The 24,688-nt window shown below is 40.8% G+C and overlaps 1 protein-coding gene across 1 annotated transcript in view; it reads right to left on the bottom strand.

Annotated features, from left to right (window-relative positions):
* The window catches only part of LOC126215390 (serine-rich adhesin for platelets-like), a 267,306-nt gene extending 243,118 nt beyond the window's left edge, over nucleotides 1-24,188 (bottom strand). The window contains exons 1-3 of the mRNA XM_049942097.1: nucleotides 23,718-24,188; nucleotides 19,844-20,113; nucleotides 2,277-2,733 (exon numbers count right to left, since the gene is read on the bottom strand). Of these exons, the coding sequence (XP_049798054.1) occupies nucleotides 2,277-2,733; nucleotides 19,844-20,113; nucleotides 23,718-23,801 (811 nt within the window). The 5' untranslated portion in view covers nucleotides 23,802-24,188. The remainder of the gene's footprint in view (nucleotides 1-2,276; nucleotides 2,734-19,843; nucleotides 20,114-23,717) is intronic.
* Between the last annotated feature and the right edge of the window lie 500 nt (nucleotides 24,189-24,688).

Here is a 24,688-nt window from a genome sequence, read left to right as displayed (position 1 = left end):
AAAAGTACGCTAATGCACAGATGCAAGGTTTGCATGAAACATAAAGTTTGCTGGGAAATTAAATACCAATGCCAAACTCACAACTTTCCATTCTGTGTTGTACCCTGCTTTGAGAGTTTTCATACAAAGAAGCAATACTAATCAGTGGGAACTAAACCTGATAAAATTTATTGACACTTCTGAATGAATTTAAAAAAGGGCAAAAAGTGTAAAAAATATGTAAACCTATTTCTAATTTCGTCAGTGCCAGTCCAAAAGACCGAATCGAAAAGAAGGATGGGAAATAGATGTAACAGGTGTAAAATTATTCAAACAATGCCTTCTTCTTCTGTAGCAGTTTTGTGGCAAATGAATGGACTTTGTGACTGAGATGGTGCAATATCTGTACAGTGGCAAATTTAATTATGTTGAGTACATTGCACCAGTATAACAAAACCCATATATTAATCAATGTACAACACATTTAAATTTTAACATGTATCACAGACAGTTATATTTTTTTCTTCTCATGAGTACAAGTACAGGGTGTACATAAGTCTGATAACACTTTCAATTATGTATTGCACAAGGACCAGCCATTGTACAGATATCATACATATGTCATTTTCAAGAGAAAACCTGAAAGCTTTTTTCATGTATACTGCCACAGCGCAGTTTGGTAATTTGCTGATAGTCAGCACTAGTCGCAAACATGGCAAGTTCAGGTGCAGAGCGAGCTTTCTGTGTGCTGAAGTTTGACAAAAACAAGTGTGCTACACCTGTTCAACGGATGTTTAGAACCAAGTACGGTACGAAGCCACCAACAAGGAAGGCCATTTACCACTGGCACAACAAATTCATTACGACGGATTGCTTGTGCCCAGCAAAGAGAAGCAGATGTTCTAGTGTGAGTGAAGTGAATGTGGAGCCATGTTTGTGACTAGCAGCGACTATCGGCAAATTACCGAACTATGCTGTGGAGGTATACATTGGGGGGAGGAGGAACCTTTCAGGGTTTCTCTTCAAAATGCAACATGTATGACATCTGTACAAGGTTTAGTTCTTGTGCAATAAATAACTGAAAGTGTTACCACACTTTATGTACACCCTCTATAGATCACATTCGGTCTACTTGTACAAAACCTGTTTTCCATAACTGATTTCAAATGCCTTTTATCAACGAGAAATAACATGCCAAAGTTAAAACTCTGTTCTCAGTGCAATTTTTCTTGCTGCTTTGCTTCTGTTGTTAGCCAATATTGGAAATTACACTCACTGTTTTGGGGAGGGTGGGGGGCTTCAAATTGGTTGTTCGAATGAGACTGGCTTTGAAGCATTAATTTTAACGGTATTTGTGAAAGAGGTATCGAATATACTGTGCTTTCATCTTTTCATAAAAATCAACATCTTTTTGACTAATTTGTAGATTACTGGAAAATAGCAGGGGAATAAAAATTTTGATTCCATATCTTTGCACTATCAATCTATTGCACTCTAAATTTCATTTTCATCATGCGCTCACTCTACTAAATATGCAAATCTTAAGTTTACACTGTTTTCAAGCCTGATTTTCCCACCCGACTTTCATTCCAATTATTCAGCTCAGAATTCCAAGATATTACAGCTCAAAGTCACCAAAAATTCACACTGGCTCTGCGTGAGTCCGGTCACAGTGGTGGCTCCGAGGGACAGGCACTGAGCGCAGGTAGCCTGATTACACCACAGGCCGCAGTGCCTCAGTGCGTCAAGCAGATGGTGTAGCTCCAGCACTCAAAGGGTTAGGAACAATGTCTGACTTTTCATATATCCAGCAGACCGCAATGAGAATCACAGTGACTTCAATGTAATTATTGTCTTTGAATAAAAGTGTCATTTGTGTTTGTCACAATGCATATTTCTTTCAGTTACCTTCTGCACTATATTGCAACAGTTCCTTCTATGTATTGTCCAAGTTTCACTTAGCTGTGTTACTCGACAGTGACATATCATGTGAAAGTTACTTTCGTCCTAAGTCTTGCACACCACTGTATGTTTAATACATGTAAAGGCAAAAATACTATAACAAACTTCTGACCAGTGCCAGACAGTGGCCCTTATAGACTGAAACTAGTAGCAACTTAATATAGTTTTTATAGCACCTGACATAGCTACAAGAACTGGTTTTTAATTAAAGAATATATTGGTACTGACATGATCATAAACTGTGAAACAGGCCTGTCTTCTTGCAAATTCCCAATTTCCCAATTTATAATTTTCTCAACTGAACTTTTCTCTTGAAGATTTAAAATCATACATACCATCAGGCTCACTTTTATCTGCTGCAGTAGTCGAATAATCGAAGTCATCACTCCAGCTGCCCCGCGTCCTCCGTGGCGACACCGACAGTGCCGTCTCTGCCCTGTCAAATCTATTTCTCTGTTCACGCTCTTCTCCATACTCTCCATTTGCTTCCTCTTCCTCTTCCTCTTCTTCGTAGTCACTGTCCCAACGGGAGCGGACGGTGATGCGTTCAGCCCTCGGCGACACCATCGGCACGCTCCCCACACGAGAAGAGCTCTCTTCACGGCGAGACTCAGACCGCACCCTGAATCTCCTGTGCGAGACCTCCGGCGAAGTGCTGAAGTCACGCTCCTTGTCACGGTCACGGTCGCGGTCTCGATCTGATGCACTGCCCCTCATCGTAGGGGGCTCCCTCTGGCTGCCAGATGTGGTAGCCACAGCAGATGCAGAGTCTCCTGACCAGAGCTCCCTAATCTGTGAGACAGGCCAATGGGAGAGTCTCAAACTAAGCATTAAATTAATCCACAAAGTGATATCCTCTTGCCAGTATTATAGTTCAAGCCTTAATAAGCCAATATGAGAAACCCTGTCCAATGATGGTCATAACCTGATCCTACAAAAGTACCAAAGAACTTAAATACTTGGGAACAATTTTCAAGAAACATACACCAAGTATTTCCCTGAGTTTTCCATGTGGATAGAATATTCCATCACTTTTTGGGTGTGTATCTAGGACAGCAGTATTTCTGTTTCCCATAACCACACTGCCTTCTTGGAAGTGAGTACCTGGTGACTGAATTTAGGTTCCCTTGACACAATGATACACTGCGGAGTAAATAAGCGTGCATTACAGGGAGTACAGGTGGAGCAAGAGACACACATAAAACTTTGTGTATCTAAGAACTATAGCAAATGCTGAGGCAGAAAATCCACAGTGTTCATGTACTATGTAGTTAATTACTAAAATCATGACACATGTTATGATGTCAGGCAATGAAGATTAGAACAATATATTCTCTGAGACTGCGGATGTAAAATGGATATGCTGAATCAACTCTAGCTATGTTTTATTCTTAAATGCATTACATTTTATCTATTAGTGACACTCTCGTGCTGACTGTCATATCTGATGCAAGTGCATTTACTTCACAGTATATCACTGTGTCAAATGGTTTTCATTCAGTCTCAAACTCACCCCAAAGATGGCTGCACAGTTATCAGCCAAAATAAAGCTGTCACAAATGCACACTAAAAAGATTATGGAATAACACACATAGTTTCGGGCAGCGATCAGCAAACAAACTTAGGTTATGAGCCAGAAATCAGGAATGAGGTAACTGCTACAGTCGAATGCAACTGTTAAATAGCACATTCTGTTGAGAAAATTCAGACATACAGTTTACAAGGTGCTGATCAAACTATTGGTATTATACGGATGTAGGCTCTGGTGTAGCAGGAAAGAAGAATTTCTTGTTATATCTTCTGGTCTCGGGTCGCACGAGTGTTATCAACACAAGTTTCTACTTGTTACGAAGTCATCATCACATGTTATATAAAGTGGTATCATTGTTACTATGTAATAAATTTGAATTGCCTGGCAACAAGGTGAAACTGGTAATGATATCACTTGTGTGACCTGAGGCTGAAAATATATACACTACAAAAAAGCTTGTGTGTGTGTGTGTGTGTGTGTGTGTGTGTTCCACCTCGCCTTCAAAACCACTGGATCATTTTAATCAACATTACTACACATACTACTTAATGTCTCAGAAGTAGCACTTTGGAGTGTAAAAACCACACACTTCCCACTGGAGTAGAGGTGGGGTTGAAATTGGGGCAACAGAGGAGATGAATGGAGAGAGAAGCGTGGAGGAAATGGACAGAGAGAGCAAGTAGGAGGAGGGAGGAAAAAGAGGAAAGTGACAGGGAGGAGGAGGACATAGTAAGAGAGAGGGAGGAGGAGTAGATGGAAACAGGCAGGGAAGAGGATGAGGTGGAAAGAGAGAGAGAGAGAGAGAGAGAGAGAGAGAGGAGATGGAAAGAGAGAGTGAGATGGAAAGGGAGAGGGAGGAGATGGAAAGGGAGAGGGAAGAGATGGAAAGGGAGAGGGAGGAGATGGAAAGGGAGAGGGAGGAGGGGGAGATGAACAGAGAGGAAGGAAGAGGAGATGGACAGAAACAGTGGGGGAATGAGAGGAGCGTGTAGGAGGCATGTGGAAGGTGGAGAGCAGTAGTGTGGGGGTGGAAAAAGAAGAGGATGTTAAGCAGCAGGTGGAAGAGGGAGACGGCCTGATGCAGAACAGAGACAGATGATAAGGAGGCAGGTGGACAATGGACAGGTTGTGAGGAAGCAAATGGAAGGAGGACAGACTGTAATGACTGGAAGAGGCACAGGTCGTGAGCAAGCATGTGGAAGAGGTACAGGCTTTGAGAAGGGAGGTGGAAGAGGGACATTTTGTGAGGATCCAGGTGGAAGAAGCAGAAGTTGTGAGAGGGCAGCTGGTAGATGTACCGGGTGTGAAGAGGCAGGTGGAAGATGTACAAGGTGTGAGGAGGCAGGTGAAAGACATGCAGGTTGTGAGGAGGTATGTGAATGATGTAGGGGTGTGAGGAGGCAGTTGAACTACATATGTGGATGAGGCACAGGGTGTGGGGAGGCAGATGGAAGAGGCACAGGTTGTGATGATCCACCTCGAAGAAACATGTGTTGTGATGAGGCAGCTCAAAGAGGCTGTCAACCATGTCACGAGAATGAGCTCTGCAGTGAGCCAATATTTTTCTCAATGTATTTCAGGACCAAAGACCAGGCCAGATGGCCAAGTACCAAAAATTAATTTAACATCCTTTCTGGAGTCATAAGATGGAAAAAAACATTCACTGAGATGACAAAAGCCATGGGATACCCCTTAATGTTGTGTCAGACCTCCTCCTGCCTGGCATACTGCAGCAACTTCATGTGGCACAGACACAACAAATTGTTGGACGTCCCCTGCAGAAACATTGAGCCATGCTGCCTCTATAGCCATCCATAACTGCAAAAGTGTTGCCTGTGCCCGATTTAGTGCACAAACTTACCTCTCGATTATGTTCCCTGGGACATGTAGGGCAATTTGGGTGGTCAAATCATTTGCTCAAATTGTCCAGAATGTTCTTCAAACCAATTGCGAACAATTGTGGCTAATGAATGGCTGCAAACTGTCTCCGAGTAGCTGAACACAACCATTTCCAGTCAATGATCGGTCCAACTGGACCAGAGGACCCATTCCATTCCGTGCAAACACAGTCCTCTCCATTATGGAGCCACCACCAGCTTACACACTGCCTTGTCGACAACTTAGGTCTGTGGCTTTGTGGGATCTGCACCACACTAGAACCTACCATCAGCTATTACCAACTGAAATGGGGGACTCCTCTGACCAGGCCAAGGTGTTCCAGGCATATAGGATCCAACTGATAATGGTCACGAGCCCAGGAGAGGCATTGCAGGCGATATCGTGCTGTTACCAAAGGCACTTGCATTGGTTGTCTGCTGTCATATCCCATTAATGTCAGATTTAGCTACACTGTCCTAATGGATAAGTTCATCATACATGTTGTTTCGTATCTGATAGCACTGACAATTCTACTCAAATGCTGCTGCTCTCACTTGTTAAGTGAAGGACGCTGGCCACTGCAGTGTCTGTGGTGAGAGATAATGCCTGAAATTTGTTGTTCTCAGCACACTCTTTGACACTGTGGATCTCAGAATTCCCTAACAATTTCTGAAATGGATGTCCCATGCAACTAGTTCCAACAATCACTCTGCATTCAAAGCCTGTTATTTCTCATCGTGTGACCACAATTGTGTCAGAAACATTTTCATATGAATCACCTGAGTACAAATGACAGCTCCACCAATGCACTGTCTTTTTATACCTTCTGTAGTGGTACTACCACCACCTGTATATGTGCATACCTCTATTCCATGACTTTTGTCACCTTAGTGTATATTTGTTCAATATATGTGACATATACCTATGTGGGCGAACGTACAGGTATAAGTTAGTACACAATAGAATAAAAATAGTAAGATGGGCACCGTGGTTTTTTAAGGCAGTATGCATTGCCTATATAAGCAAGACTTTAATAATATCCAGTAAAAAAAAAAAAAAAAAAAAAAAAAAAAAAAAAAAAAAAAAAAAACGTGATGTCTTGAAGAAATATCTTATTTCCAGTAAATGGCACGGGTACTGCAGAACAATAAATTAAGTACAATCAAAAACGGAATTAAAATCTTATAAGTGAAATGAAAAGAACGTGTCTTTTGTGGGTAGTTTATGCTGTTCAAATGAACAACTACTGTTACCTTGTAGAATTTTTTATTTTGTTCCCAGTTGAAAAGACCACTAGGCAGTCCAAAACAAAAACAGCAACAACAACAACAACAACAAACCAAACAACAAGTTCCATGAGTGCTAGATAAGATCAGCAGATGGAATAACTGGTGAGAGAGAGACTGAGGAGGGTCACCCAATCGAGGACACCACTTACAGGCATAAGCAGTTTCCCTAGACCCAGTTGTGATATAATATGGTAATAGTAGCACAACTAATCTGACATGTGGTCTACACAAAAATAAACAACCTCCTTTGAAATGGAATGTTACCTAAATTAGTATCATCTATCCACTGCAGTATTTATTTCCCATATCTTTGAGTGCCTGCTATTGGTGAACATACACAGTTAAGCTGCAGACTTGCAATAGCAAGTAAAACTTCTCTGAAAATTACACCTTTGATAACACTGAATATAAATCTTAGTGTTAGGGAGTCTTTCCTGACAGTACTTGTCTGCTGTGCAGCCTTATATGAAAGTGAAACATGGATGATAAACAGTTCAGATAAAAAGAAAATGAGACTTCTGAAATATCGTGTTAAATAAGAACGTTGAAGGCTGGGATGGGTGGATTGGGTTAACACTGAAGGGGTACTGACTTGAGTTTGGGAGACAAGAGACACGGCACAACTGCCCAAAGAAGCAATCAGTTGACAGGGCAGTTCCCGATGCCTCAACAGATGGTAAATTTGATAACAGAGGGAAGTATATGGGGTTAAAACTGTAGAAGGAAACCCAGGATTTACTATAGAAAGCAGATGTGAGATGATGCAACCAGGAGAGATGATGAGGGTTAGTATGGTAGGACTAGCATGGAAAAGTACGTTAAACCATCTTCACACAACAACAATAACAAGATAGATTCACGGAGGTAAGTAGGCATGGCGGTGGATAGCGCTTAATTAATCAAGTAACACTAGTGTTCTTTGGTATGGTGTACACGCGCGCGATCGTGTGCGGGTGTTGGGGTCTGGGGGTGGTGGTGCAGGGGGGGTGGATGGTAGCTACAGAGTGCACTAGCTCCCCTAGTACGAAATACAAAATTTAACACTTGCCAAACAATGGGTAAACAATTATCTCCTGAAATGAGGAGTCAAACACATAACATTACACCCAGAAAAGAATAGGCTGAATACACATAAAATACTAAAATACGGAACAATGCTGATGGTTGCAATCTGTACCTAAAACAAGAATGACATTAGGTCATATACAAAATTATTAGCAATAGTCATAAAAGAGAAACAGGCAAAAGCCTACCTTGCGAAGGTTTACAGTAATGTGGTAACACACCCCAAGCCAATAATGGTAATAAAAGAGAACTCTCATATGGTAAACTCAAATGTGTCTTAGGGTTACAAATTTTTTATGCGGTTTTGTTGTTTTAGAAGTTTTGTATATGGCCATTACATTTGTAAATTTCCTAAATTGTCCAAAGATGCCTATGAGTACACATGAAACATGTTGCAAATGACGAACTAATAAATCCATCTTTACTGCAACCATGACTGAATTTCTTCTATAACATTACCACTGTTATCAATATAGTAGAGGGAAACATTCCACGTGGGAAAATATATGTAAAAACAAAGATGATGTGACTTACCGAACGAAAGCGCTGGCAGGTCGATAGACACACAAACAAACACAAACACACACACAAAATTCAAGCTTTCGCAACAAACTGTTGCCTCATCAGGAAAGAGGGGAAGGAGAGGGAAAGACGAAAGGATGTGGGTTTTAAGGGAGAGGGTAAGGAGTCATTCCAATCCCGGGAGCGGAAAGACTTACCTTAGGGGGAAAAAAGGACAGGTATACACTCGCACACACGCACATATCCATCCACACATATACAGACACAAGCAGACATATTTAAAGTCTTTAAATATGTCTGCTTGTGTCTCTTATGTGTGGATGGATATGTGCGTGTGTGCGAGTGTATACCTGTCCTTTCTTCCCCCCTAAGGTAAGTCTTTCCGCTCCCGGGATTGGAATGACTCCTTACCCTCTCCCTTAAAACCCACATCCTTTCGTCTTTCCCTCTCCTTCCCCTCTTTCCTGATGAGGCAACAGTTTGTTGCGAAAGCTTGAATTTTGTGTGTGTGTTTGTGTTTGTTTGTGTGTCTATCGACCTGCCAGCGCTTTCGTTCGGTAAGTCACATCATCTTTGTTTTTACATATACATTACCACTGTTGTTGTACCTGTGCTACAGAGTTTGCGAATGGAGTGGAATGATTTCTAAAGAGTGTTCCAATCATCAAATAATCTAACCCAACTCACATGGCAGCAAAGTCACACTTAAAATCTTACAAAATAGACTTTTCCAGTACACAGACTGAGAGCTACCTGAAGTAAGTTGGATTTTGTAAAGGATCAAACTGCCAACATCCGACTAATTATGGAGAAGGCAAGAGAATTCCAGAAAGATGTGTACCTCTACTTTATTGATTATGCTACTCCCTTTGACTGTGTTTGCCACAATAAATTATGGGAAGTATTCGAAAACACCGAAGTACTGGATCACATCACAAGGAATTTATACATTGACCAAGAAGCCATGTTGAGAACCCTATATGGGCAGCTATGAAATCAAGACACACTTGTTACTTGGTAGAAAGGCAGTGCCCAATCCGGAGTACAGACGTAACTTTAATGACAAAGATCTGTACAGCAAGGACCATGGTCTTTCCACTTGTGATATATGGATGTGAGACCTGCATCATAAGAAAGGCTAAATGGTGTAGAACTCACTCCTTTAAATTGTGGTGTTAGGGGAAAGTCCTTAGAGTTTCATGGACCACAAATAGAATGATAAGTTAGTATTACAGCAAGTACAACCAGTCTGCTCCTTGGAAGGTCTGCTGCACACATCATGAGCAGACACGATTCTCTGGAAAAGACCTTTAGGCTGGGGAAGCTCAAAGGCACAAGTAGAGTGGCAACGGACGAGATGGATCATTGGCATCACAGAATTAATGGATTCCAACATGGAAAGCCTTTGGCAAATAGTCAATACATGGCATGTAGAGGGTGCCGTGATTGTATTGTAAGATACAATGTGAAACAGCTAGCGACCACCAAATTTATGACATTGAAATCATTCATTTCTACTTGATATTAATGTTCTGTTGCAACATTCCATCAGAAAAGCTGTCATGAGTGAGTAAATGGCAATACCACAACAAATTAGGACTGTACCACAGAGCGGCAAAACTGCAGCTGGAAGTGGAATGTTAGTTCTTTCACTTATTGTCTCCCCCATCTTTGTAACTGCCAAATGAGAAATCCATGGCCCAATATAGCTCAGTCACTGACCAAAAGCACATTCTTGCCACGGTATCAATTCTGCCACAGGTGCCATTTAGATAGTATCATAAGAACCAGAGGTTAACAAACCGATACCTCTCACTGACAAGGTTTATGTAACAACAATGCATTTCATTCATGCTGCCACAGGCACTGTTTTGCAGCTTTCTCAATACTCATCATTTGCTTGTGTGTTCTCTATGTGGAAGTGTTGTATGTGAGACCTTTTGATTTTCATTGCATTTTACTGCTATTCTTGTTTGCAATTTAAGATAATTGAGTTTCAATACACATGGAGCCAAACAATGAGAGTCATATACAAGGTGCATGAATTTCTTAGCACCTTAAAGAAAATGTCAGAAGAGACAACATCTTATTGGTATTGCAGACTGCAATAGTAAAGGTGCACAGTGTTTTACTATGAACCACACAGAGTACTTGCAGGAGTAGGAGCAATGGAAACCTGTAGTGAAAAATGGAAGTTTCAAACACAAAGTAAAGATATGAGTGAAGAATTAGTACAGCTACTGATTTGGACGATTTGCTGAAAGACTTTGTTCATACTACCGTAAGTGAATTTTACAAGCACAGCGAATATCCCACAAGGCAAAGGTGGCAGATGTTTTATGCAGGGTCACCATTTGTGTGGAAGGATTCTGAAATCTCTGGGATTTAGGTTCAGAAAACGGATCAATGGAAAATTATTTCTGATGAAGAGACCTGATACTATAGCAACTAGCGTAACTTACAACCTTTGAATCCTGCAATTATCATTAGAGATGAACAGTGATTTATTTAAACACTGGTTTTACATTATTACATAGTTTAGAAGAGAGTTGCGCATGTATCTCAAATACTGCCAGTTAACATTAAGAAGAAGGAAAGAATTCCTAATTCGAATACAAAATTTCTATACCAAAGTGGATATGTTGGAGGGAGTCAGGCACCACAATCACGTCTGAAATCACTTTGAACTTGACACCAGGTAGTAGAGATGGGCCATGAGGTTGTGACAGAAAATGGGTGGACTCTAGTTACAGGATAAAGCACATGAAAATGTGAAGAATTTACTTTAGGAAACAACTAATGTTACGTTGAAAGTCTGGATTAACTGTGCATGCCACAGTAATAATTTGCAAGAAAATGGTTTTCTGAGAGGAGGCATCCAAGAAAAATTTGTTGAAAGCATTGTCGCCATTTCAAATGACTCCTTGGATAGTGAGTTTTTGGATACACTTAGTTCTTCAGAGACGCACAATTAAATAAAAATAAAATTGCATTAAATATTATGTTTCATGTCTCAAAGTTGTAAACATTTTTCCCTCTCTCCATTCCCTTCCCTTTCCTGCCTCCGCCCAAAATATATCAATTTCTGGCAGAACAGCTACTGAGCAAACACTGCTTGTGCTGGCACATTTCCCAATGTTACTTGTGGAGAGTGTAAGGCTGCTTTCTGCTTTATGCCATGGTTAACAATAGCATGTCAAGCTAAGAACTGTTTAAATGTTTACATTGTCAAATTGAAATAGTTTTATAATTCAACAGTTGAGCACTAACAGTCTATTTTGCAATAACATATCTTATAAATTACATGAGAATACATTAATACGATAAGGCAAAAGAATAGTGCTATGGTTCTATTTCACTAGAGTCTTTCCTAATCATTTTCATGAGTGTGGTTTCACAGACATAACAGATTGTTTAAAAGCAGCCTCTGCCTGCTTCTCGCTATAGCATCTTCATTGCAATGTGCTATTTGCTAATTTCAGTTATCGTGCCATTTTCAAATGAATCACACTGATGTGATAAGAGCCATGGGATACTTCCCTAATCATGTCAGACTCCTTTTGCCTGGTGTAAACCAGAAAATCGATGTGGCACGGATACAACAAGTCATCGTAAGACCACTGCAGAAATATTAAGCCATGCTGCCTCTACAGCAGGTTTCTGTGCACAAACTGACCTCTTGTTTACGTCCCATAAATGTTCAATGCGATTCATGTTGGGTGATCTGGACAGCCAAATCATTCGCTCGAATTGTCCAGAATGTTCTTCAAACTGATCACGAACAACTGTGGCCTGCCGACAACGTGCACTGTCATCTATAAAAGTTCCATCATTGTTTGAGAACCTGAAGTCCATGCATGAATGGCTGCAAATTGTCTCAAAGTAGCCAAGCATAACCATTTCTGATCAATGATCCATTCAGTTGGACCAGAGGACCCATTTCGTTCCATGTACAAACATCCCACAGCATTATGGAACCACCCCAGCTTGCACAGTGTCTTGTTGACAAATCGGGTCCGTGGCTTCACGGGGTCTGCATCCCACACGAACTCTACCATCAGCTCTTACCAAATGAAATGTGAGCTCCTCTGACGAGGCCATGGTTTTCCAGTCCTCTAGGGTCCAACCGATAATGTCACGAGCCCAGGAGAGGCCCTGCAGGTGATGCCGTGCTGTTAGCAAAGGCACTCACGTCAGCTGTCTGATGCCATAGCCCATTAACGCCAAATTTTGCTGCACTGTCCTAATGGATATGTTCATCATAATTCCCACATTGGTTTCTGTGATTATTTCATGCAATGTTGCTTGTCTGTTAGCACTAACAACTCTTTCAAAAGCCACTGCCCTCGACTGTTAAGTAAAGGCTGTCTGCCACTGTGTTGTCCACCGTGAGAGGTAATATCTGAAATTTGGTATTCTCGGCACACTCCTGACAGTGTAGGTCTCAGAATATTTAATTCACTGATGATTTCTGAAACAGGATGTCTTACATGTCTAGCTGAAATACCATTCTGTGTTCAAAGTCTGTTAATTCCTGTCATGTGGCTATAACTGCATTGGAAACCTTTTCACATGAATCATCTGAGTACAAATGACAACTCCACCAATGCACTATCCTTTTACACCTTGTGTATGTGACACTACAGCCATCTGTATACATGCGTATGACTTTTGTCGCCTCAGTGTACTTGTAAGGTGCTGCGCACACTTGCCAAGCAGCACTGTTTGACGGCATAGTTCTGCTCTACAGAAGCAAGCCAAAGAGTCGAAGGTTTCCAATGACTGAGGTGTATGGCAAGAATGCAAATGGGGGAATTAAATGGAGAAGGTGGAAGTGGTACACACTATTCTTGTCCCTCCAGATGCTAGTTTTGCTTCTCCATAACACAGAGTTGAGACTGGAGTAACAAACTGGGTCTTCTGGAACTTCATTTTTAAAAAAGATTCTGTCATTGGTCACAATTTTGAGTAAAGCCAGATCATGTGAGGCAAAAACATAAATCTTTATGAACTTATAAATCAAATATATAGAAAGGCATGCACCAATGAGTTACTGCTGAATGTGACAGCAGTTAAATTCATTAGATTGTGTACAGTCAGTACAATATGGGGATTAAAACTTCATTCATGTGGGACCATGGTTTCTTCATTTTCTGTCCACTATTCGAACTGTATAATCACACTAAACACTCAAATTATTTCATTTTATTCTCCCTCTGTGGTCATTTTCAAGTGATAAATTTGAGCTGGTAATTGAGAAAAATGCATAGAGCATCCAAACAAAGATTACACTAATTAAATAATGACTACATCTACAGCCATACTCTGCAAACCACTGTGAAGTGCACAGCAGAGAGTAGTTTCAAACATACAAGTTTTAGGGCTTCTTTACACTCCATTCAAGTATAGTGTGTGTGGAAAACTTATTATTTTAATGGCTCCGTGCTTGCTGTAATTAATCTAATCTTTTCCTCATTATGCGTACAGGAGCGATACAAAGAAGGTTGTAGTTTAGTTCTGTATCCATAATTTAAAGTTGGTTCTTGAAACTTTGTGTGTTGCTTTTCCCAGGACAGTTTGCATCTATCTTCAAGCGTCTGCCAATTCATTTTCTTCCACGGATCAAACAAATATGTGACCATTCATGTTGCCCTTCTCTGCATATATTCAACACCCCTGTGTGTCCCACACACCTGAGCACTCTTCTAGGAGGGATCATGTGAGCGTTGTGTTAGGAACCTACTTTGAAGACTGATTGCATTTCCACAGTATTCTACCAATGAACTGAAGTCTGCCACCTGCTTTAGCTACAATTCAACCTAAACGAATGTTCCATTTAATATCCCTACAGACTGTTACACCCAGATATTTGTAAAAATTGATCCATTCCAACTGTGACACGATAATACTGTAGTCATGGGATACTAAGTCTTTCATTTTGGAAATTGCAAAAATTTTAAATTTCTGAAAATTTAAAGTGAGTTGCCCATCTTTGCAACACCTGGACATCTTATCAAGATCTAACTGAATATTTGTGCAGCTTCTTCCAGAAAGTATTTCATTATAGATAACTACATCATCTGCAAAAAGTGTATGTTTACTATTGTCTGTAAGGTCACAAATATACAATGTGAACAGCAAGGGTCCGAACTCACTGCTCTGGGGTACAATTGAAGTTACCCGCAAAATCGCAAAATTACAGACCAGAACCTTGAACTTATTCTCAGCTCCAATATATTTCCTTGAGATGGAGAAGCTTCTGTCCACAAATCCACACCATTTTAGAAAGCATTGCTCATGTGATACTCAGCTTGCCATTTTCTCACACGACATCCTGCAAACTATGGATGAAGGCCAAGAGGTAGAGTCCATATTCCTACACTTCCATAAAGCATTTTACACAGTGGCACACTACAGACTGTTAATGAAGGTACTATCATACAGAACACATTCTCGGATGCTTCAAAATTTCGTAAGTAACAGAACCCAGAATGTTGTCCTTGATAATGAGTCTTTATCAGAGACAAGGATATCTTCAGGAGTACCCCAGGGAATTGTGACAGGGCTGCTCTGATTCAATGATATGGCAGACAGGGTAAACAGCAGTTTGCGGTTGTTTGCTAATGATGCTGTGGTGTACAGAAGGCATCATCGTTGAGTGACTACAGGAGGATTACAAGATGATGTGGACAAAATTTCTAGTTGGTGTGATGAATGGCAGCTAGTTGTAAAAAAAGTTGTAGGTTGATGCAGATGACTACGAAATACAAACCTATAATGTTTTTACAGCATTAGTAGTGTACTGCTTTACACAGTCACATCGATTAAATATCTACGCATAACATTGCAAAGCAATATGAAATGGATTGAGCATGTAAGGAATGCAGTAGAGAATGCAAGTGGTCAACTTTGATTTATTGGGAGAACTTTGAGAAAGTGTGGTTCATCTGTAAAGGAGACCATACTACTGCCAGTCAGGCAGTAGTAGCCAGCTGAGACACAAGCAGCAACAGGGAATTAACCAATTTTGTGACTTTTACAAGTTACTAACCAGGAGCGATTTTATTACATCATCTGTGTGCTTTAATAGTTTAGTTTCTTGAGATTGTGCATGTTAATTTACTATCTACTAGCCACAGTTCTCACATTTTCATTTGTGTTGGAAAGTAAACCGATTTTGTGACATATTACAACTTCCCAATCAGGGGCAAATTATTTAGTTTCACCTGAGTGCTTCGGTAGTTAGGTTTTTGAATCTCTGTGTATTAATCTAATTTATTACACAGTTCCTGCATGTACATCAGCGTCTACAGCAGAGTTGTGCAGCAAGTGCCGATAGTCCGTTTATCTGCACAGTTTAGTTTTCCGCGGTCTTTAGGACACACAGGGACTGCAATTGTCATGTGCAGATGAGAGCTGAGTTGGTGACACTTAGCTCTCAGCTTCAGGCTGTGATAGCTTCGGTTACACAGCTTGAGGCTGCAGTCGATGGGCACCACTGTTGTGGGTCGGCCGTGGGGATCCAACGAACGTCCAGCACGTCCAAGTCCTCCGATTGGTCCTTACTGGTGACCAGCCCAGTTACTGCTCGCACTGAGGTTGACCCCTCACCTGTTGTTGAGTGGCAGGCCACCCTGGGGTGTAGCAGGCGGCAAAAGACTTCCCAGGCAGCTGCACATAAGACCTCTCCAGTTTGTCTCACAAACAGGTTCCAGATGCTGTCTGTGGTTGACACTGCCACTGAGCCAGAAGCTGTCACCTGTCCTGTTTCAGAGGAAACCTCTCAGCCTGCAAGATCCGGACAAACACAGAGGGTGGGAATATTTGACAGTTGGGAGCTCCAACGTTAGGCGTGCTGTGGGGCCCCTTAGGGACATGGCTGCCAAGAAGGGAAAGAAAACCAATGTGCACTCCGTGTGCATACCGGGTGGAGTCATACCAGATGCAGAATGGGTCCTCCCGGATGCCATGAAGAGCACAGGGTGCACCCAACTGCAGGTGGTTGCTCACTTCTGTACCAATGATGTGTGTTATTTTGGACCAGAAGAGATTCTCTCTGATTTTGAGCAGCTAACGGAAGTGGTAAAGGCTGCCAATCTTGCTTGCAAGATGAAAGCAGAGCTGACCACTTGCAGCATAGTTGACAGGACCGAATGCACACCTCTGGTACAGAGCCGAGTGGACAGTCTGAATGAGAGGCTCGGATGGTTCTGCGATTGTGTAGGCTGCAGATTCCTCGACTTGCGCCAAAGGGTGGTTGGGTTTCGAGTTCCGCTGAATAGGTCAGGTGTCCACTATATGCAGGAGGTGGCTACATTGGTAGCAGGGGCTGTATGGCGTGGACTTGGCAGTTTATTCGGTTAGAGGGTTTCGGGAAAACACAATAAGGGTTTCAGTCACAAAGGGTTCAGGCCGAACACAGGAAGAATGTAGATACAGGAACCATTGGTATAACAGTTGTAAATTGTCATAGCTGGATGGGTAAGTACCTGAGCTCCAAGCGCTAATAGAAAGCACAGTTGCTCAAACTGTTAAAGGCACTGAAAGCTGGCTAAAGCTGGATAGAAGTTCAGCCGAAATTTTTGCGAAGAACCTAATGGTGTTCCGAAAGGATAGGCCAAACACGGTTGGCAGTGATGTGTTTGTTGCTGTTAGAAGTAGTTTACCTTGTCACAAAATTGAAGTGGATACTTCCTGTGAGTTAGTATGGGCACAGGTCACTGTCAGCAACCAGAATAAAATAATAATTAGATATTTTTACCGACCTCCCAATTCAGATGATACAGTTGCTGAAAGGTTCAAAGAAAACTTGAGTTTGATTTCAAACACGTACCCGACTCATACAATTATAGTTGGTGGCGACTTTAATTTACCTTTGATATGTTGGCGAAAATACATGTTTAATTCCAGAGGTATGCATAAAATATCATCCAAAATTGTGCTAAACGCATTCTCTGAAAATTATTTCGAGCAGTTAGTTCATAAGCCCACGCGAATAGTAATTGGTTGTGAAAACACACCTGACCTCTTAGCAACAAATAATCCTGAGTTGAAAAACGAGCATCAAAACTGATACAGGGATTAGTGGACACACGGCTGTCATAGTGAGACTGAATATTGTAATCCCCAAACCCCCAAAAATAAACGAAAAAAGCAGATAAAAATTCACTTGATACCTTCCCGAGAGACAATCCCCAATCATTCCAAATTAATAATATAAGTGCAGACCAGATGTGGCTTGAATTCAAAGAAATAGTATCAGCAGCAACTGAGAGATTTATACCAAATAAATTAACAAACAACGGAGCTGATCCTCCTTGGTGCACAAAACGGGTTAGAACACTGTTGCAGAAAGAACAAAACAGACATGCCAAATTTAAACAGACGCAAAATCGCCAAGACTGGCGAACTTTTACAGAAGCTCAAAATTTAGTGCAGACTTCAATGCGATATGCTTATAACAGTTTCTATAATGAAACTTTGTCTCGAAACCTGGCACAAAATCCAAAGAGATTCTGGTCGTATGTGAAGTATTTTAGTGGAAAGAAGCAATCAATGCCTTCTCTGTGCGATAGCTAAGGAGATACTATCGAAGACAGTGCTGCCAAAGCAGAGTTACTAAACACAGCCTTCGAAATGCCTACACAAAAGATGACAGAGTAAATCTTCCCAAATTCGAATCAAGAACAGCTGCCAACACGAGTAACGTCAAAGTAAATATCCTCGGAATAGTGAAGCAACTTAAATCACTTAATAAAAGCAAGTCTTCTGGTCCAGACTCTATACCAACTACGTTCCTTTGAGAGTATGCTGATGCATTAGCTCCATACTTAACAATAACATACAACCATTCGCTCGATGAAAGATCCGTACCCAAAGACTGGAAAGTTGCACAGGTCACACGAATATTCAAAAAGGGTAGTAGAAGCAATCCATTTAATTACAGGCATATATTGTGTTTGGACATTATGAATCTTGAAGAAAATGGTCTATTGACACACAGTCAACATGGGTTTAGAAAACATTGTTCTTGTGAAACACAACTAGCTTGAGTGCTACTGGCAAGGGATTTTAGATCAATTCTGTATTTCTGGATTTCCGGAAGGCTCTTGACACTGTACCACACAAGCAGCTTGTAGTGAAATTGCATGCTTATGGAATATCATCTCAGTTATGTAACTGGATTTATGATTTCCTGTCAGAGAGGTCACAGTTCGTATTAATTGACGGAAAGTCATTGAGTAAAACAGAAGTGATTTCTGGCATTCCCCGAGGTAGTGTTATAGGCCCTTTGCTATTCCTTATCTATATAAATGATTTGGGAGACAATCTGAGCAGCTGTCTTAGGTTGTTTGCAGATGATGCTGTCATTTATCAACTAATAAAGTCATCATCAGAAGATCAAAACAAATTGCAAAACGATTTAGAAAACATATCTGAATCGGCGAAAATTGGCAGCTGACCCTAAATAATGAAAAGTGTAAGGTCATCCACATGAGTGCTGAAAGGAATTCATTAAACTTTGGTTACACGATAAATCAGTCTAATCTAAAGGCCACAAATTCAACTAAATACCTAGGAATTACAATTGTGGACAACTTAAATTGGAAGGAACGCAAAGAAAATGTTGTGGGGAAGGCTAACCAGAGACTGTGTTTTATTGGCAAGACACGTGGAAAATGAAACACATCTACTAAGGAACTGCCTATACTATGCTTGTCCATTCTCTTTGAGAATACTGCTGTGCAGCGTGGTATCCTTACCAGATAGGACTGATGGAGCACATCGAAAAAGTTCACAGAAGGGTAGCATGTTTTTTATTATTGCGAAATATGGGAGAGAGTGTCACTGAAATGATACAGGATTTGGACAAGACATCAATAAAAGGAAGGCATTTTTCGTTGTGACGGAATCTTCTCACGAAATTCCAATCACCAACTTTCTCCTCTAAATGCGAAAATATTTTATTGACACTGACCTACAAAGGGAGAAATGATCACCACGATAAAATAAGGGATATCAGAGCTCTTACGGAGATATAGGTGATTTGCCAAGTATCCATGTAGATGTAGGACACTAGTAAAACCCATCATTGAGAACTGTTAGAGTATTAGGGATCTGCACCAGGTCAGATTAAAGGAAGTGCTCGGAGGAATTCAGAGGTGGGCTTCTAGATTTGTTAGTGGTAGGTTCACACAACATGAAAGTACTACAGAGATACTTCAGGAACTCAAATGGGAATCACTGCAGGGAAGGTAACCTTCTTTTCGATGAGACCATTGAGAAAATTTAGAAAACCAGCATTTGAGGCTGACTGCAGAATGATTTTACTGCTGCCAAAGTACATTTTGCGTGAGGACTACAAAAAGATACGATTAGAGCTTGTAAGGAAGCATACAGTCAGTCATTTTGGAACAGGAAAGGAAATGATTAGTAGTGGTACAGGGTACCCTACGCAATGTACCATGCAGTGGCTTGCAAAGTTATGTATGTAGATGCAGATGCAAATCTGTTGATGATTCTTCATCCAAAGTGATACGACTTTGCCTAATATATTTGAAAAGGCTGCAGACCTCAGATACGATAAATTATCAAGACCAGAATGCGAGACACTTACCACACTGAAAGTAAGATACCAAGATCTCTCCTTTGGTTTGATGAGGTCATCAGAGGCGGCATCATCCACTTCATTCTCATCATACGACACCTGCAATGCAGCTAGGCTGCTGGACAGATTGGCATCGGTGGAAGAGCCCGCCACGTCTGCTGCGGCTGCTACTGACCGCTGCTTGGAACTAGTAAGAGCCCGCGTGTCTGCACTGGCCCATGACCCCTCCATTACGACTCTCATCAGTTCAGCAACACGTGGATGTGCATCATTTAACACCTGTGACAAAACCACCTCTTACTCAAAGTGTTATAACTTTACAAACCTATCATGCAGTATACCGAAGATACAAGTAATTATATGCATGGAAATAAGCTAGATTATCTGCAATCCACATGCAATAATCCTATTAGAACAACCTTATTAGTAAAGTCACAGGTAACGCCTTTGAACATTATGAAACTAACTATAATGACTACAAATAACTTATTTGCGTTAGGTTCAGCATATACTGTAAATGATGAAAAAGATTACATCAAGTTGCTATACATAATGGAAATCTACCAAACGCAACATTTAAACCATTATATTTACACACAATACAACTTGCTAAAGATGTATATCAAATTTTGCAATCCTAGTTTCACTGTCTTGTTTAACATGTAGACTAATAAAAAAATCATTTCTCTGTTCATGAGTTGTTTTACACGAATGGCGTTTGTTAATCAGCTGATCCAGTTTCATTAATACGGTAAAGTGAGGATGTCAGGAACTTCAAATTATATTTTTCTTAGTAGACATCAGTGAACTTGTAAGAAGGAGACTGTTCAAAAAGAAATGTGTAAAAAATATTATCCATGCAATAAATGTGTGCTGAATTGTTTTATTATGTCTGCGTAGATCAGGCATGTTGAGGGAAAAAGGTGCAAAATGGTCACTGATGGACAGTTATTGTACTCCAATAGTTTGGACACTTAAGATGACTAAAGGCTTTTGCACACATCAAGATATTGCTGTAGAAATTTCAACGCTACTCCCAAACTGTAGTGACACAAGTACTGCTGGTAACATTGCAGAGAATGTTTTGTCACCAGCCAATGATTGTTTATGGTGAATGAATTTACAAATTAGCCAGTTATGCAGGATGTAGGATTGTTGCCAAGCAGTTCAAATAGTCTAATTCAGCAAATATAATGCATTTACATATATCTCTCCATATGGTATGTGCTAATCTCACATTAAATGAAGGAAATAAATAACTACCTCATTACTCCAACACTATTATTTTTCCTTCACTCTACACAAAATCACTTCAGCCTCATTAATCAAATTTTTACAAAGAAATCAGCAATCTAATAAGCCAACCATGACTCAAATGTGGTACAGTGTTTGTAAGTAGCAAAAATAGATTATGGAAGCTGAAATCTGGAATTCAAATCCATATTTCCAGAATTGGTACATGACAACCAGGAAAGGGCATTGGGAAACAGGAAATTGGTTAACAAAAGACTGGATTTCGGAGGATGTGTAATCATATTATATTCTCTCTCTCTCTCTCTCTCTCTCTCTCTCTCTCTCTCTCTCTCTCTCTGTGTGTGTGTGTGTGTGTGTGTGTGTGTGTGTGTGTGTGTGTATGTGTGTGTGTGTGTGTGTGTGTGGGTTTTGCCTAAACAGGACCTTCTTCAGGTGTAAAGGCCCCATAAATGATCAGACAAGTTGTCAGATTTTACTGTTTGCCATGTATACTGCTGGCTGACAGCATATCTTTCATGAAACATGACTTTCTTACAATTTACCCCACTGTATCACGAGTTTCCACAATATGGAAACTACAATCAGAGGGGGGAAAAGCATTGGCAATTACCAAAATGGTAGAATTGTAAAATCTTTCTAAGGTCATATATTATACAGGAAGAGGTTAAGAACAAAATCAATATCCCACAAACAAAATACAGGTGGGAGTGAAATAAAATTAAAAAATAAAAGTTCTCAAGTTCTTACGTTGATGATGTCAGGTAAATGTTATCACAGTGTGGTACTTCAATGAACTGCCATTAGAGGACCTAGTAGAAGAGAATAAATTTTTGTATACTTGTTTTCTTTTTCAATGTGAGGACAAAGTACCTCTAAACGAGTTATTTAAACTTTCCCTGACCATTTGTAGAAAGTTGATGTAATCCTCAGGTTCCAAGTGCAAAGTTTCCTGTAACAGATTTCCATTTGTATATTTCTCACCCTGGACCAGCATCTCATTTTCCCCTTCTTTAAACACAGTGCCAGATTCAATTTTAGAAAAGCTTATTTGTAGCCATTCCAACAAGTGTCAAAATACAGCATACATGAACAGCTTCTGTTTTAAAAGCGATGTTAAATTGCCAAGCTTTGTTGGTACATGTACGGGATTGTTTCACTCCTCCATGGTTATGTAAGAGCAAATTTGACAAACCATTTAGAAGGGCCATAAGAGAAGATGGAAACAGGTAAAAGTAACATCGGGAATATAGCACAGGTCAAAAACCTTCCACCAGCACAACTCTTATTAAAGGCAAACCTTGGTCTCCCTCTAAAATTTTTACCCTCCCCCCCCCCACCCCCCCGCCCACTCTCTCAACCAAAACACTCCTCTTTACAAAACTGACTACTCCTTGAGGCCTACTATTCATTGAGTGCTGTCAATCAATACCTTCTTTTAGTTAACCTATTTCGGTAGCTTCTCATCAGTTACCCAACCTATCCATGTAACATTCAGCACTTTCCTGTAACGCCACATTTCAGAAGCCTCTCTTTCCTGCCTTGTCTGTACTGTCTATGCCCCACGTTTCGATTCTGGACAAGGCTATCCTCCCCTAAATATCATCACAAAATACTTCTTAACATTTAAATACAGAAAAAAAACTGTCACAAATAAAGTCAAAAACAGACGACAGACAGGCACACACACACACACACACACACACACGCAACTCATCCACACTTGACTGCGGTCTCAGACAACTGAGGCCACACTGCGAGCAGCAGCACCAGTGCATGATGGGAGTGGTGACTAGGTGGGGGTACGGAGGAGGCTGGGACAGGGAGGGGGAAGGATAGTAGGGTAGGGTGGCAGACAGTGAAGAGCTAGAGGTCAGACAGAGCGCAGGCAAGAGGTGGGGTGGGGAGGTGGTAGCGGAAAAGGAGAGAAGCAAAAAGACTGGGTGTGATAATGGAATGATGGCTGTGTAGTGCTGGAATGGGAACATGGAAGGAGTTTGATGTGTGAGGATGACGACTAATGAAGGTTGAGGACACACACACACACACACACACACACACACACACACACACACACAATCAATGTCTGGTTACATGCTGCATGCTGTACTACTGACACCAATGCGATGCCATATGACTGCATTTGTTGGTGTACTGTATTTTATGCTATTGCATGTATACTGTGCACAACTATTCCATCTGACAATATTAATTTTCCTGCAGATATCCATGCCTTTATATTGATTTCCACTATTGTATGTGAGGCTGGAATGAAATACACAAATATTGGCATCATAGTGCTGTTTACAAACTGCTTGTTAAAAATTTTTGGTGAAGGGTGTTGTCTTATAACATTTTCCTCGCTTCTAACTTTTTTATGATCTGGGACGAAGTGTCTTAAATTTCTGTGAGATTTATTTATTTTGTGATGATCCTGGGAAATAACTGTTAAGATAGGTATCACCACCCTGTTCACAGTTTGGATGGAGTGCAAACAGCAAGGAATGTTACATATACTCGACCACAAACCAAAAGACTTTTAAATCATATTACAAACCTACTGAGAAGAGCTCTCTCAGTTTCAACCTCTAAATCTGACAGCTCATACTCGCTATTCACAAATCAAACTCACCTCAGACCTGGTGCGAAACATAGCTGTCGAGGCAGTGGGATTCTCACAGAACGTGATGGGTGGCTTTGTCCTCGTGCAGCGCATCAGACCACAGGGGTACTCGGTGTGTGGTTGCAGAACACCCGTCGCTATGTATGGCAGCCTCAGCTGCGGAGTTCCCTCAAATGGACGGTAAAGGTAGTCCGTAGGATCTGGTATTCCCAGCCGCTCCTTCTCCCTTTCCTGTGTTGCAGACTTGTGTCTGTGTTTACGGTCGTGAGACCTGTAAGATGAAATCTCCTGTAAATCTGCTATGTGTTGGAAAATAACAAGTCTTTGAAGGAAGCAACAACTTCTGCCACTACATCTTCCAACAAATAGTGAGGACAGCTACAGGTTTTTTGTATGCAATTACTGAAACAAGTCAAACACTAATTAATATTGACACACTGCAGTGTCACAGAATTGTTGACACTAGCATTCATACTTCTACCACTGGTGCAATCATAGGTAATGTAAAACTCAGCTACACTTTGCTTTAATGGACATAATATATTTAATTTTTCTTTCACAAGGGTTTAGTTCTGGTTTTTTTTTTTCCCCCCTCCACATGAGGTGATCAAGCACTGTGGCCAACTTGGGTTCATTAGCCGTGAGATGTAGACTGGGTGCTGTGCCTGCTGGGAGGGACAAAGATGCTGAGAGGCTGAGCTCCACAATGCCACGTAATAGATGCTGTCTTTTTTAACAATTATTATTGTTAATTTTTATCTGGATTGACTGGAGAAAGTTATTAAGAAAAGGAATAAAGCATGTTAATTAGCTCCAATGAGAAACATTTCACATCAATTTTACAAAAATATGTTATACATCAGCAAAAATGTCTGGACTATTGTTGCAAAAAGAGAGAGAGAGAGAGAGAGAGAGAGAGAGAGAGAGAGAGAGAGAGAGAGCAATTACATCTTTTTCGGAGTTTGCGCATTTTCTAAGAA

This window comes from Schistocerca nitens, chromosome 12 (assembly GCF_023898315.1).
Source record: "Schistocerca nitens isolate TAMUIC-IGC-003100 chromosome 12, iqSchNite1.1, whole genome shotgun sequence".
Lineage (NCBI taxonomy): Eukaryota > Metazoa > Arthropoda > Insecta > Orthoptera > Acrididae > Schistocerca > Schistocerca nitens.
This window is presented reverse-complemented; position numbering and strand designations above follow the sequence as displayed.